This window comes from Rhinopithecus roxellana, chromosome 19, assembly GCF_007565055.1.
Source record: "Rhinopithecus roxellana isolate Shanxi Qingling chromosome 19, ASM756505v1, whole genome shotgun sequence".
In the NCBI taxonomy this organism is placed as follows: domain Eukaryota; kingdom Metazoa; phylum Chordata; class Mammalia; order Primates; family Cercopithecidae; genus Rhinopithecus; species Rhinopithecus roxellana.
In genome coordinates, this window is record NC_044567.1 from 73,033,314 (window position 1) to 73,047,103 (window position 13,790).

General features: G+C 44.8%; 1 protein-coding gene across 8 annotated transcripts in view; it reads left to right on the forward strand.

Moving 5' to 3' along the window:
* Positions 1-737: 737 nt before the first annotated feature.
* NMT1 (N-myristoyltransferase 1) overlaps positions 738-13,790 on the forward strand; it is a 48,231-nt gene continuing 35,178 nt past the window's right edge. For all 8 annotated transcript variants that reach the window (XR_746884.2, XR_004054887.1, XM_010354007.2 and 5 more), the window contains exon 1: positions 738-909. Coding sequence is in view for 6 of the 8 variants with exons in the window: in XM_010354007.2 (XP_010352309.2) it covers positions 779-909 (131 nt within the window). In the remaining 2 variants the exon portion in view is untranslated. The remainder of the gene's footprint in view (positions 910-13,790) is intronic.

The following is a 13,790-nucleotide window of genomic DNA, read 5'->3' on the forward strand; positions in this document are numbered from 1 at the left end:
TCGGGCGAGGTTCCTAGATCCGCATGTGAAGAGGGCCGAGGAAGTTCACGCCGGACGGCTGCCGGGAGTGGCTTTTTATGTCTAGGGCCTGGGAGTGGGCGGGCAGTAGGCGGGACACGGGCGTGTCGGGGGCGTTCCGTAGGCGCGGCCAGGTAGGGGTTTGGGTCTCCTCCATCGGACGTCACGTTGCGCCTGCGCAGTTGGTCTGCATTTTTGCCGGGCGCAGGCTGCATTTTCCCGCGCGCGGGTAAGTTGGTGATGAAGAACCCGGAAATGCGCCATCTTAGTCGTCTTTGTCCTCTCCCTCCGTCCAGACACTCAGGCCCTTTCACTTACCCGGGAAAGGTAACGGTCCTTAACGGCAGCCAATAACGGCTCCCAGCGGCTCAGGCACAGGCCAGGGCAGGCTGAAATCAAACCTTGGATTTTGGAACCTCCACGCCTGAAACCCTAAACCAGCATCGAACTACAACTCCCAGCATGCCAGGCGGCCGCCCGGTTCCGAAGGGTCGGTCCCACCAACCTTGGGCCCCTTCTTTTCTCAAAGCGTGGCCCAATGCCTAGGCTTCCGGGTATTAGTGGCCCCGCCCCTTGACCCGACCGGAGCCGTGCCTGGTGATTTCTGGGTATTGTAGTCAGTTTCCTGGGAAAGAGTCGCTCCTAGTGGCAGCTCCCCTCGCCAGAAAAACTACAAAACCCAGAATGCAGCGCAAATCCCCCTTGTCCAATAGGAACCCCCTATGTAGCGGGGCGCGGAGCCCCGCTCTCGCAACTCAAGATGGCGGACGAGAGTGAGACAGCAGTGAAGCCGCTGGCATCTCCGCTGCTGCAGATGATGGAAGGGAACGGGAACGGCCATGAGCACTGCAGCGATTGCGAGAATGAGGAGGACAACAGCTACAACCGAGGGTAACAAAATCCTCGGAGACCAATTCCCATCCAGCCTCCCACAACCTGGGTTCTCTGGGGTGCGGGGAAGTCACCGGGAGCTTAGTGTAGCCCCACCCTCATATTCTTATTGGCTAAGTCACTAGGATCCTGTCTGGCGATTGGTTACTACTTTTGTCATTTACCAAGGGGGGGGTGCTCTGGCTATTAAGGGCCGGAGACGTTCAGTACTTTTATTATGTAAAAGTTCTATGCAATGTTCCACTCGTCTGCTTCAGGCCAGTCCTGGGAAAAGAGCATGTTGGACGATGGTTTTCGATGGTACAACACAGGACAGTCTAGTAACAGTACAGTTCAAAGGGAACGTTACTTATAGACTTGTTGTTTGAGCAACGTGACTAGCAATAAACGAATAATAAAACATTTCGCAGCAGTTCACCCTCAGTGAGGAAATTCATCAGACTATACAAACTGTATATATAATTATATTGTAAAATATCACTACGAGAGAATCCCAAAATATAAACTCACCTTATAAACCCTATGTAATTAACCATATGGTAATGCTTTGATTTACAGAGTTTCCATTGCTCCAGTCATAAGTATCCTGAACAATATATTAATATAATTAGGTCTTCGAACATCTTTGCCTTATTAACTTTGCAGAGTAGCCCCAGGCTTCGAGAAATGAGCGATGTTGCTTCTTGGAGAGTATTTGGAATCCTTGGGCTCCATACTGCCTATCCTGTACTTTAGGGTCTTGCCATTAGTTACTATTTGTTCCTAGGGATGAAGAAACGCAGCAGGCATTTGAATGTTGAGTTTTTTTTCCAAATTAGTTTTTACTTCTGTAAGCCACAGCTTATTCATCTTTCTTCACATGGTTAGTGCCTGGCACTGGCACTCACGCTGTCTCTCCCCATCTTCCTGTCTATATTTGTAGATATATTTTTAAACTGAAAGTCGTGAGAGATTTTTGGGTGTATAACTTGCCGAGTTTGAGGTAGTCTGATTTTCATAGCCAGCTTGTTATTTGCAGTATTGGTGGTAGTCCAGGTATAAAGGTAGAAGATTGAGGTCTTTGTAGAAACTTAAAAAAAAAAGAAAAAATTCGCTACCTTGTATAGAGGGGAGAACAAAGTATTACAGTCATGCGCTGCCCAAGGATTGTGTAGAAGAGATGGTCCCACAAAATTATAGTACATATTTTTATTGTATCCTTTCTATGTTTAGGTATGCTTAGATACACAAATACTTACCGTTGTGTTATAGTTGCCTGCAGTACTCAGTAACAGGCGGTAGCCTATTGCTCCTAGGCTACAAACCTGTATAGCATGTTACTGTAATGTATACCATTTAGCCTAGGCACTTAGTAGGCTATACCATCTAGGTTTGTGTAAGTACACCCTATGATGTCTGCAAGACAAAAATTACCTAACCATGCATTTCCCAGCACATATCCCTGACGTTCAGTGAAGGATGACTGTATTTAAGTGGTTTATAACCTGCTTGTGGTGAATCTTAGGTTAAAAGATCTACCTAGCTTTTATGTTCTTCAACCAGCATTAAAAATCACAGGAAGGGCTGGGCGCGGTGGCTCATGCCTGTAATCCCAGCACTTTGGGAGGCGGAGGCGGGCAGATCACGAGGTCAGGAGTTGGAGACCATCCTGGCTAACACTGTGAAACCCCGTCTCTACTAAAAATACAAAAATTTAGCCGGGCCTGGTGGTGGGTGTCTGTAGTCCCAGCTACTCGGGAGGCTGAGGCAGGAGAATGGCGTGAACCCAGGAGGCAGAGCTTGCAGTGAGCTGAGATCACACCACTGCACTCCAGCCTGGGCTACAGAGTGAGACTCTGTATCAAAAAAAAAAAAAAAAGAAAATCACAGGAAGAATGTAGAGGAATAGGAAGCTTGCCAAATTTAGTTTTTATTGCTATAACTCACAACAGATCTAATGTAATAAAAGTCTTGTTTTGAAGTTTGATATTCCTAAAAATGGAAGAGCTGAGAAAGAGGAAGTAGGAACAGGAAGAAGGGAAAGTGAAGCTCTCCTGAGTAGAGATCTGAATCACAGATGAGAGTCGGTGAATGTGAAAGTCATTCCAGAAGTGAAAATGTGGCATTTTCTTTGCTCTTTTTATAGTTGCTTTTATTTTTCTCTTTTTAACTGTTGTCCTGACCAGTGTCCTTAGGTTTGTGCCCTGTAATCTGTGAATCACTTTGCAAAACTGTGTGCGTGAAAGTTATTTTATTGGCCTGGTGTGGTAGCTCACATCTGTAATCCCAGCACTTTGGGAGGCTGAGGCAGGCGGATCACTTGAGGTCAGGAGTTCGAGACCAGCCTGACCAACATGGTGAAACCCCGTCTCCACTAAAAATACTAAGTTTAGCTGGACATGGTGGTGCACACCTATAGTCCCAGCTACTCGAGAGGCTGAAGCAGGAGAATCACTTGAACCTGGGAGGTGGAGGCTGCAGTGAGCTGAGATTGCGCCACTGCACTCTAGCCTGGGCAACAGAGCAAGAACCTGTCTCAAAAAAAAAAGGTGGTGTGCAGTGGCTCATGCCTGTAATCCCATCACTTTGGGAGGCTGAGACGGTTGGATCATGAGGTCAAGAGATGAGACCATCCTGGCCAACATGGTGAAATCCAGTCTCTATTAATAATAGAAAAATTAGCTGGGCATGGTGGTACATACCTGTAGCCCCAGCTACTCTGGAGGCTGAGGCAGGAGAATCACCTGAATCCGGGAGGCGGAGGTTGCAGTGAGCTGAGATCGCGCCACTGCACACCAGCTTGGCAACAGCAAGACTCCATCTCCAAAAAAATAAAAATAAAAATAAAATTATTTCATTTGTAATAGAAGTAAGTAATAACCTTAAAAAACGTTGACAGTTTGCATGGTGTTTCTCTGCATGGTTATGGTCTGGGTGAAAAAATTATGTTTATTAGCATCCCAAATCTAAAGGTCTGTGAAAATGAGTTTGGAGGTAGCAGGTGAAAAACCAAGGGCCTAGTCTGGAGGACAGAGTCTAATTCTGGCACTAAGAATCCGGGGGAGAGTCAACATTTTTACATGAACTTTAAGAGGAAATGGTTTTGGGGAGAAGCAGCAATTTGGGAAAATGTAGCATGGCACAGTGGAAAAGCATGGACTTTGGAATCATTTAAATCTGGTCTCAGGCCAGGCGCAGTGGCTCACCCCTGTAATCCAAGCACTTTGGGAGGCTGAGGTGGGCAGATCACTTGTGGTCAGGAGTTTGAGACCAGCCTGGTCAGCATAGCGAAACCTCATCTGTACTAAAAATACAAAAATTAGCTGGGCGTAGTGGCAGGCACCTGTAATCCCAGCTACTCGGGAGGCTGAGGCAGGAGGATCGCTTGAAACCAGGGGGCAGTGGTTGCAGTGAGCAACCTCCACTGCACTCCACTGCACTCCAGCCTGGGCGACAGAGCAAGCCTCTCATCTGAAAATCTCCTCTCAAAGCTTGGCTCTGATACTTAATGGTCCTGTGACCTTGGGAAAGGTACTTAACTCTGAGTTATAGGGATTAAATGAGATAACATCTGGAATGCACTCCTCTTCCTCCCTCCTCCTCTTTCTTCACATCTTCCCTAACCTCCCAGCTTGTCCCTCTGCTCTTATCACATGCTGTATTGTTGCTTTTATCATAACAATAAATGTAACTACATGTTTGGTAATTTTTCTTAATGTGTCTGGTACCTGTCTCATCTGACAGTAAGGTGCATGTAAACAGGATTGTGTCTTCAAAATGCCTAGCACTTAGTAGGCATTAGTGAATATTTGCTGTATGAATGAATGGCAGATATTAAAGTACCTAGCCTAATATTAGTGAAGTTTTATCTCCCCTCACCAAGTAAGAGGATATCAGATTTTTCTTACATACACGTTTTCTCTCCCCAAATAATTCTCATTGTAAGCCTTACTACAATTTTTATGAAATAGCTACAGAGGCCGGGCGCGGTGGCTCACGCCTGTAATCCCAGAACTTTGGGAGGCCAAGGCAGCTGGATCACGAGGTCAGGAGATCGAGACCATCCTGGCTAACACAGTGAAACTCCGTCTCTACTAAAAATACAACAAAATTAGCCGGGCGTGATGGCGGGTGCCTGTAGACCCAGGTATTCGGGAGGCTGAGGCAGGAGAGTGGTGTGAACCCCGGAGGCAGAGCTTATAGTGAGCTACAGAAACACCTACAGAAATCAAGAAGCTCCAATTTGTTGTGGAAGCTTTCCACTGTGTTTTGCTTCTTGAAATGTTTTTTTGTCTTTACTTAATATTATTTAAAATCTTCTCAAAAATCATGTAAAAGTTGACAGAGAAGTTTTCCTTTCAATGCTAGAGAGTCTAAAATGTGTAATATACAATAAAGGTTAATCATAGTTCAAGCTAACCTTTATTCTCTTAGGCCTTTTTTTTTTTTTTCTTTTTTTGAGATGGAGTCTCGCTCTGTTGCCCAGGCTGGAGTGCAGTGACATGATCTCTGCTCACTGCAAGCTCTGACTCCCAGGTACACGCCATTTTCCTGCCTCAGCCTCCCAAGTAGCTGGGACTACAGGTGCCTGCCACCACGCCAGGCTAATTTTTCTGTACTTCTAGTAGAGACGGCGTTTCATCGAGTTAGCCAGGATGGTCTCAATTTCCTGACCTCGTGATCCACCCACCTCAGCCTCCCAAAGTGCTGGTATTACAGGCGTGGGCCACCGCGCCCGGCCATTTTTTTTTTTTTTTAAAGAGACTGTGTCTCACTGTGTTGCCCAGGCTAGTCTCAAACTCCTGGGTTCAAGTGATCCTCCTGCTTTAGCCTCCCAAAGTGCTGAGACTGTAAGCATGAGCCACCACACCCAGCTTCCTGGGCCTTTTTTTCAGGAACTAAAGTCACAGTGCTCTATGCTAATAAGATGAGCTAAATTCATGTACTGGATTCATGGGAAATGCAGTTGTATTATTTCCTTTTTTTTTTTTTGGAGACGGAGTCTCACTCTGTTGTCCAGGCTGGAGTGCCGTGGCATGATCTTGCTCACTGCAACCTCTGCCTTCCAGGTTCAAGAAATTCTCCTGCCTCAGCCTCCTGAGTAGCTGGGACTACAGGAGCACACTGCCACACCCAGCTAATTATTCGTATTTTAGTAGAGACGAGGTTTCACTAAAACTGGTCTCACGCTCCTGAGCTCAGGCAGGTCTCGAACTCCTGAGCTCAGGCAGTCTGCCTGCCTCGGCCTCCCAAAGTGCTAGGATTACAGGTGTGAGCCACCACGCCCAGCCAGTTGTATTAGTTTCTTATGTCTCTTTGTATATGAGTTTAGTTCTTGACTTTTCTAGTCTTGTGTTTCCTCCATAATTAAATCAGCATAAACATTTGATGAATATAAAACTTCATGTAGTTGTGTGTAGTGTAACCTCAGCACATTGGGAGGCTGAGGCGGAAAAATCACTTGAGCCCAGGAGTTTGAGACGAGCCTGGGCAACATGGTGAGACCCCATCTCTATAAATAAAACAAAAAACCCCAAACCCTTCATGTAATATAGGTATACGTATATATGTGTACATGCATACATATGCAATGTGTATGGATGCATCTCTTCAGTTTTTCTATTTAAAAATTTTTTAATTTAATTTTTTTTTCTTTTTTTGAGACGGAGTCTCACTCTGTCGCCCAGGCTGGAGTACAGTGGCACGATCTCGGTTCACTGCAAGCTCTGCCTCCCGGGTTCATGCCATTCTCTTGCCTCAGCTTCCTGAGTAGCTGGGACTACAGGTACCCGCCACCACGCCCGACTAATTTTTTGTATTTTTAGTAGAGACGGGATTTCACCATGTTAACCAGGATGGTCTTGATCTCCTGACCTCATGATCCGCCCGCCTCGGCCTCCCAAAGTTCTTGGATTACAGGCGTGAGCCACTGCGCCCGGCCTAATTTTTAAATTATTATTATTACTTTGGAAACAGGGCCTCACTCTGTTGCCCAGTATAGTGGTGTGATCATGGCTTACAGCAGCCTTTGACCTGGACTCTAGCAATCCTCCCACCTCAGCCTCCCAAGTAGCTAGGACTGTAGACACGCACTATCATCCCTGGCTGATTTTCTTTTTAAAAATTTTCTATAGAGATGGGGTCGCGCTTTTTAGCCCAGGCTGGTCTCAAACTGCTGGCCTCAAGTGATGCTCCCACCTTGGCCTCCCAAATGGCTGGGATCGTGGGCATAAGCTCCTGCGCCCAGCCAGTTTTGTTTGTTTTTTACTGCACTCAATTTCCCCCAGTTACGTGCCTAGCATAATTATCCTGAACAATTTAGAGGACAGTCAGACTAAGATAATCTTTATGCAGCATCCCCCTGTAGTTCGTGATTCATCTATATGGTTTAATTTGATTTTTTTTTTAATGAGAGTCTTTCCAAGAAGTATTGCCAAAGAATAAATCTCATCAGGTGGCAGATTTTAATTTGGGGATAATAAATGAAGTTTGTCCGAGTGTTTTGGAACAAAAAAGAACTTTTAGACTATTGTGTTCCAGGAGTCTTTCAGAATTTATTTTGCAATGTCTTCAGTATCATTGAGATCCTGGTAAGCATGGGTCAAGAGCCCCCCGACAAGAGGTGTCTCGTCTCCATCCGGCTCTCTTACTCCTTGGGACAGGTTAACATGGATTCTTTATAAGTTCTCCTCACTTCCTGGTTATGAGATATTATCCCTTATGAAAACTTAGGAGGAAAGAAAAGTCTTTCTGAAAATACATTCCTTAAAGCTAGCCTTACTTGCTTTTGTTTTCTTCTTCAGCTTCTCCAAGAGTCCTTCTTTCCCTATTTATTTGATGGCTTATAGCTGCAGCTAGCTCTTGGAAAGAAGAAATCTTTTTAGTTCCTTTTTAATTTCTCCCTTCAACTTGTGGTTTTTCAAAACTAGATCAAAGCAGAATGGAAAGAGAAACCTCATCACTGATATCAAATAAGTGTTCTAATTTTGTTTCCCAATTAAGCGGCAATTAAAAAGAAACTAATCAAGAGCTGCTTCAAAGAGAAGAGACTGGAAAGCAGAAGAAATGGAAAGTAAATGAGAGCCTATTTCAGGGACTCGCTGCTTATGGCAAAGCAGTTTTGCTGATTTTTCACATTGTTCAACTAATATGCTCTCACGCTAAAATTCCCCAGCTTTACTAAGTTGGCAGTTAACCCTTTCCCTATAGAGCCCATAGATTCATGAGCCATACATTTAGTAACTTCAGGAGGATGCTGCTTTAACTCTTTCTCTTTAGCTTTTTATCTGAAATCTCTACCCTTCAAGCCTCTCTTCTAATTCCTCAAAGAAGATGTCCTTGTGATTGTTACATTTAAGGGACACAAAATATGGTGTTCTCTATTGAGAGTGCCAAAATTACTAAACCGGAATTCCTCCACAGGCTCAGTATTAGCCTCAAAAATGTCCCAGCACTTTGAGAGGCTGAGGTGGGCAGATCACTTGAGGTCAGGAGTTCGAGACCAGCTGGGCCAAAACCCCATCTCTACTAAAAATACAAAAATTAGCTGGGCGTGGTGGCGTGGGCCTATAGTCCCAGCTACATGGGAGGCTGAGACAGGAGAATCACTTGAACCCGGGAGGCAGAGGTAGCAGTGAGCCCAGATGGCGCCACTGCACTTCAGTCTGGGCGAGAGAGAGAGACTCCATCTCAAAAAAATAAACAGAAAAAAAAACAACTTTCTAGAGCTGCTCTGAGAGGCAGCTGAGGAGTCACTATGGTTAAGTGTTTAGTAAAAGTTACTATTATCACTACGGAGTGGGCATTGTGCTAAGCCCTTTACGTGGATTATATCCTCCATGATTTCACTTATGAAGACTTTAGGGTTTTTGTTTGTTTGTTCGTTTCTTTTTTTGAGACAGAGTCTCAAAAAATGGTCTCTGAACAGCATTTGATTTTACCTTGGAGTTGCAAAGTCAAAGTCTTAACTTGCCAAACAAACTCAATGTGGAATTTACACATTTGTCTCATTCCAGTTTTAAGCAGTTTAGTATAGCAGAGCTTTTGTGACCTCTGAAAACCAGTTATCGTCCATGACAAGAATTGGCTTGTTCACCCTCAGTACTCTCAGAAAAACACTCTGTCACCCAAGCTGGAGTGCAGTGGCATGATGTTAACTCACTGCAACCTCTGCCTTCCAGGTTGAAGCAATTCTTGTGTCTTAATCTCCCAAGTAGCTGGGATCACAGACATGCACCACCATACCCGGCTAACTTTTGTAGTTATAGTAGAGACGGGGTTTCACCATCTTGGCCAGGCTGGTCTTGAACTCCTGACCTTGTGATCCATCTACCTTCGCCTCCCAAAGTGCTGGCATTACAGGCGTGAGCGATCATGCCTGGCCAGACTTTATTTTAATTTATTTATTTATTTATTTATTTATTTATTTATTTATTTATTTATTTATTTCAGACAGAGTCTTGCTCTGTTGCCCAGGCTGGAGTGCAGTGGTGTGATCTCAGCTCACCACAACCTCCACCTCCCAGGTTCTAGCGATTCTCCTGCCTCAGCCTCCTGGGTAGCTGGGACTACAGGCGTGTGCCACCCTGCCCAGCTAATTTTTGTATTTTTAGTAGAGACGAGGTTTCACTATGTTGGCCAGGCTGGTCTTAGAACTCCTAACCTTGTGATCTGCCTGCCTCAGCCTCCCAAAGTGCTGGCATTACAGGCGTGAGCCACCACCGTGCCCAGCCAGACTTTAGTTTTTATAGTGAGGCTTGAGATTTGCATCTCCACTGGTCTCTTTGACACCTCAGAGGACCATTCTGAACTTGCTAGATTTCTTTCCCCTGCTGAATTGACTTCTGCATCTTGAATCTGCAGCAGTGTGAATCCTATCTTTGGATCCATTTAACAGCCTATGGACATTCCCAAACTTGGGAACCAGTTTGTCTCTCCATGATAGACAAATATTTTTTTCAGAAGTCATTCTAATCGCGCCACTGCACTCCAGCCTGGGCGACAAAGTGAGACGCCGTCTCAAAAAAAAAAAAAAAGTCATTCTAGTGGGTGAGATTTCTGCCAGCATTGAGCCACTGCTCAAAACATTCTTGATAATGGTCTCTGAACAGCATTTGATTTTACCTTGGAGTTGCAAAGTCAAAGTCTTAACTTGCCAAACAGACTCAATGTGGAATTTACACATTTGCCTCATTCCAGTTTTAAGCAGTTTAGTATAGCAGAGCTTTTGTGACCTCTGAAAAGCAGTTATCGTCCATGACAAGAATTGGCTCGTTCACCCTCAGTGCTCTGGCTTACTATCCCAGGGAGGGCCGAGGGTGGCAGCAAAAGTGGTCTTTTGTAATCCCTTCTTATAACCTGCTGTTCTTTTCACAGACCTCCCACACTCTGTCACTCAGGCTGGAGTGTGGTGGTGTGATCTCGGCTCACTGCAACCTCTGCCTCCTGGGTTCAAACGATTCTCCCGCTTCAGCCTCCCAAGTAGCTGGGATTACAGACACCCGCCACCATGCCCAGCTAATTTTTGTATTTTTTAGTAGAGACGAGGTTTCGCTATGTTGGCCAGGCTTGTCTTGAGCTCCAGGCCTTAGGTGATCCACCCGCCTTGGCCTCCCAAAATGCTGGGATTACAGGCATGAGCCACTGTGCCCAGCCCCAGGGTACCTTGATGGCAGTACTAAAGTGTTTTTATTTTTCCCATCATTTGGGATTCACAAGCAGTTTTTGATATGACTAATTGGTGGGAATGTGCAGAGTCGGGGGCAGAAGTACAGGGATTAGACAGCTGATACTGATTCATGCCATGTCGTTTCCTTCTGGGCATCTTTGCCATTTCTTTCACCTCTCTTTGGGCTTTCTGAGTACAAATAGGATTACTAGTGAACTTACCATACTTCAAGAGTTAATTGATTTGCAAAAGGATTTCCTGATGTCTAAAAGTAGAATCAAAAGGATATTAGAGGTTAGGGTTTATTTTAACAAGTTTCTCTGGAAAATTTGTATTTCAGCCCAAAAAATTCACTTTTTTTTTTTTTTTTTTTGAGACAAGGTTTCACTCTGTCACCCTGGTTGTAGTGCTGTGGTGCAGTCCTCCTACGTCAGCCTCCCAGGTGGCTGGGACTATAGGCTCATTTTTTGGTCTGTGTATGTAGAGACAAGGTCTCACTATATTGCACAGGCTGGTCTCCAACTCCTGTCTTTTTTTTTTCAGAGGTAGAAAACAAGTGGCGATTGGTCCAAGTGCAGTGGTGTTTATGACTAATTTGTCATAACCAGTTATAGATTTCTTTATTCCTTTTCCACTCCCCCTGCTTCACTTGACTAGCATTTAAAAAATACAAGTAAAAAACAAGTGGCCATGAGATCTGAGAGCTATAGTGAAAAAAAAAAAAAAAAAAGAAGTGGCCAAATTTGTGAATTTTATTTCCCAAACTTTTTTTTTCTTGTGTTGTAAACCTGTGGTCTGTGTTTAAGACATTGAAACCATTAGAAATAGTTAGAGTGGAGCTTTTTTGTTTGTGTTTTGTTTACTTATGAGAGATGGGGTCTCACTTTGTCACCCAGGGTGGAGTACAGTGGCTGTTCACAAGCGTGGTCGTGGTGCACTACTATGTCATCAAATTCCTGGGCTCAAGAGATCCTCCCGCCTCAGCTTCCTGAGTAGCTGGGACTACAAATTCATACCACCACACCTAGCTGGACCTGTTTTAACTTTTCAAGGAGTAGGACAGAGCCTAAGGAGAGAGAAGACAATGAATAAGAAAATTAGGGCTGGACATGGTAGCTCACATCTGTAATCCCAGCATTTTGGGAAGCTGAGGCAGGTGGATAGCTTGAGTCCTGGAATTCAAGACCAGCCTGGGCAACATAGTGAAACCCTGTCTCTACAAAACGTATAAAAATTAGCCAAGTATGGTGGCGTACGCCCGTAGCTACTCAGGAGGCTGAGGTGAGACGATCGCTTGAACCTGGGAGGTTGAGGCTGCAGTGAGCCACGATTGTGCCACTGCACTCCAGCCTGAGTGACAGAGCAAGAACCTGTCAAAAAAAGAAAAAAATTTATATTTTTATTTGAGACGGAGTCTCACTCAGGCTCAGTGCAGTGGTGTGATCTTAGCTCACTGCAACCTCCCCCTCCCATGTTCAGGCAATTCTCCTGCCTCAGCCTCCCAAGTAGCTGGGATTACAGGTGTGCACCACCACACCTGGCTAATGTTTCTTTTTTTTTTTGGTAGAGATGGGGTTTCACCATGTTGGCCAGGCTGGTCCCAAACTCCTGACCTCAGGTGATCCACCCACTTTGGCCTCCCAGAGTGCGGGGATTACAGTTGTGAGCCACCGCGCCTGGCCTATTTTATTTCAATTAAAAAAAAGAAAGTTGATAATTTAAATCTCAATCAGTAGCTCAAGAGCACAGCATTTCCATTGCTCTCATAGAATTAACACAGCTGTCCTGTGCAAACAGTACTAAAGATGTTTTGCTGACCCTCTTTTGGGCTGTAGCTTTTCAAGGTCTTATTTTAGTCTATTATGCCTGTAAAGCATCAGTCAGGCATGTAACTGTTGAACTGTTAACTGTGTGCTCAGCACAACTAGAGGCTGTTGGAAACAGCTGTATAAGATGTAGTCTGGCCGGGTGCAGTGGCCAGTAATCCCAGCACTGTAGGAGGCTGAGGCAGATCACTTGAGGCCAGGAATTCGAGACCAGCCTGGCCAACATGGTGAAACTCCGTCTCTACTAAAAATACAAAAATTAGCCAGACATGGTGGCACATGCCTGAAATCCCAGCTTCTCAGGAGGCTGAGGAAGAGAATCGCTTGAACCCAGGAGGCGGAGATTACAGTGAGCCAAGATCACGCCACTGCACTCCAGCCTGGGCAACAGAGCAAGACTCTGTCTCAAAAATAAAAAAGATGTAGTCCTTGTTCTTAGGAAATTTTTAACGTTATTGGGAAGCCAAGAAAGCCATATAGTATTATATATAAAAGTGTTTTAGGAGATTATAGTTTTAAAACAGGCGGACATCAGAGAACTAGAATAGTCAGAGCTTTCTGGATAAAACATGGCTCACTTTCCTCATTGCTTCTAATTCTTACTCCTCTCAAACACCAAAGCTGTGTTCTATAGCCTAGTGTGAGGAAACAATATTCTCTTGGCTTTGGAGGATTCTCAAAAGTCAGTTCTTATAGGGAACGAAGCCATAGCCTTTGGGGGGAAATGGCCCCAAGTCTTTAGAGATTGATGGCTCCTCCCTAGATGCTAGTTGGGTAGTTGATAACCAATTTGCCTCACATTTCTGAGCTTTGGTTTCCTCATCTATAAACAACAAGTTAAACCAGATGGTTCTGAGATTCCAGTGTTGGAGGCTCAACTTCCCCTCCCCTATGATAGAGCTTTTTCTTCCCAGGCATGCAGTTTTGAGCGGATTGCATCATCCAGTAAGACTGAGAGGAGGCCCCTCGCTGCTCGTGTTGTCTGGAAGTTCCTCTTCGCTTGCCGTTCATCTGCCAGCTTGCCCTTACCTCCCACCCGCTCACATACCTAGCACTGCGTTCTATTTCTAGAAATGAGTACTGAAGTTCGTTTTCCATCTCTTCCCCAAGGTCTGAATGTATACAAGAGCGTCCTTAGGATGTCTTAGGTCTTCGAACTTGGAATATTTTGGCCTTCATTAAAAGATGACATTTCTTGATTGCTTTTCTGCTCTGTTCCTGGATATTTTATTCTAATTCACCCTGTATTTGCTGGGTTGGTCATTGATGAATTGATCAACTTTAGAATGTAAGTCTCATAATTTTTCTATGAGCTGCCATCTCCCTTCTTGGGGAGGAGGCACTTCTGTCGCTGCACCAAGGCAAACTTGACTTAATTCTCTACTCTGTTTTGGAACCAAGTGAAACAA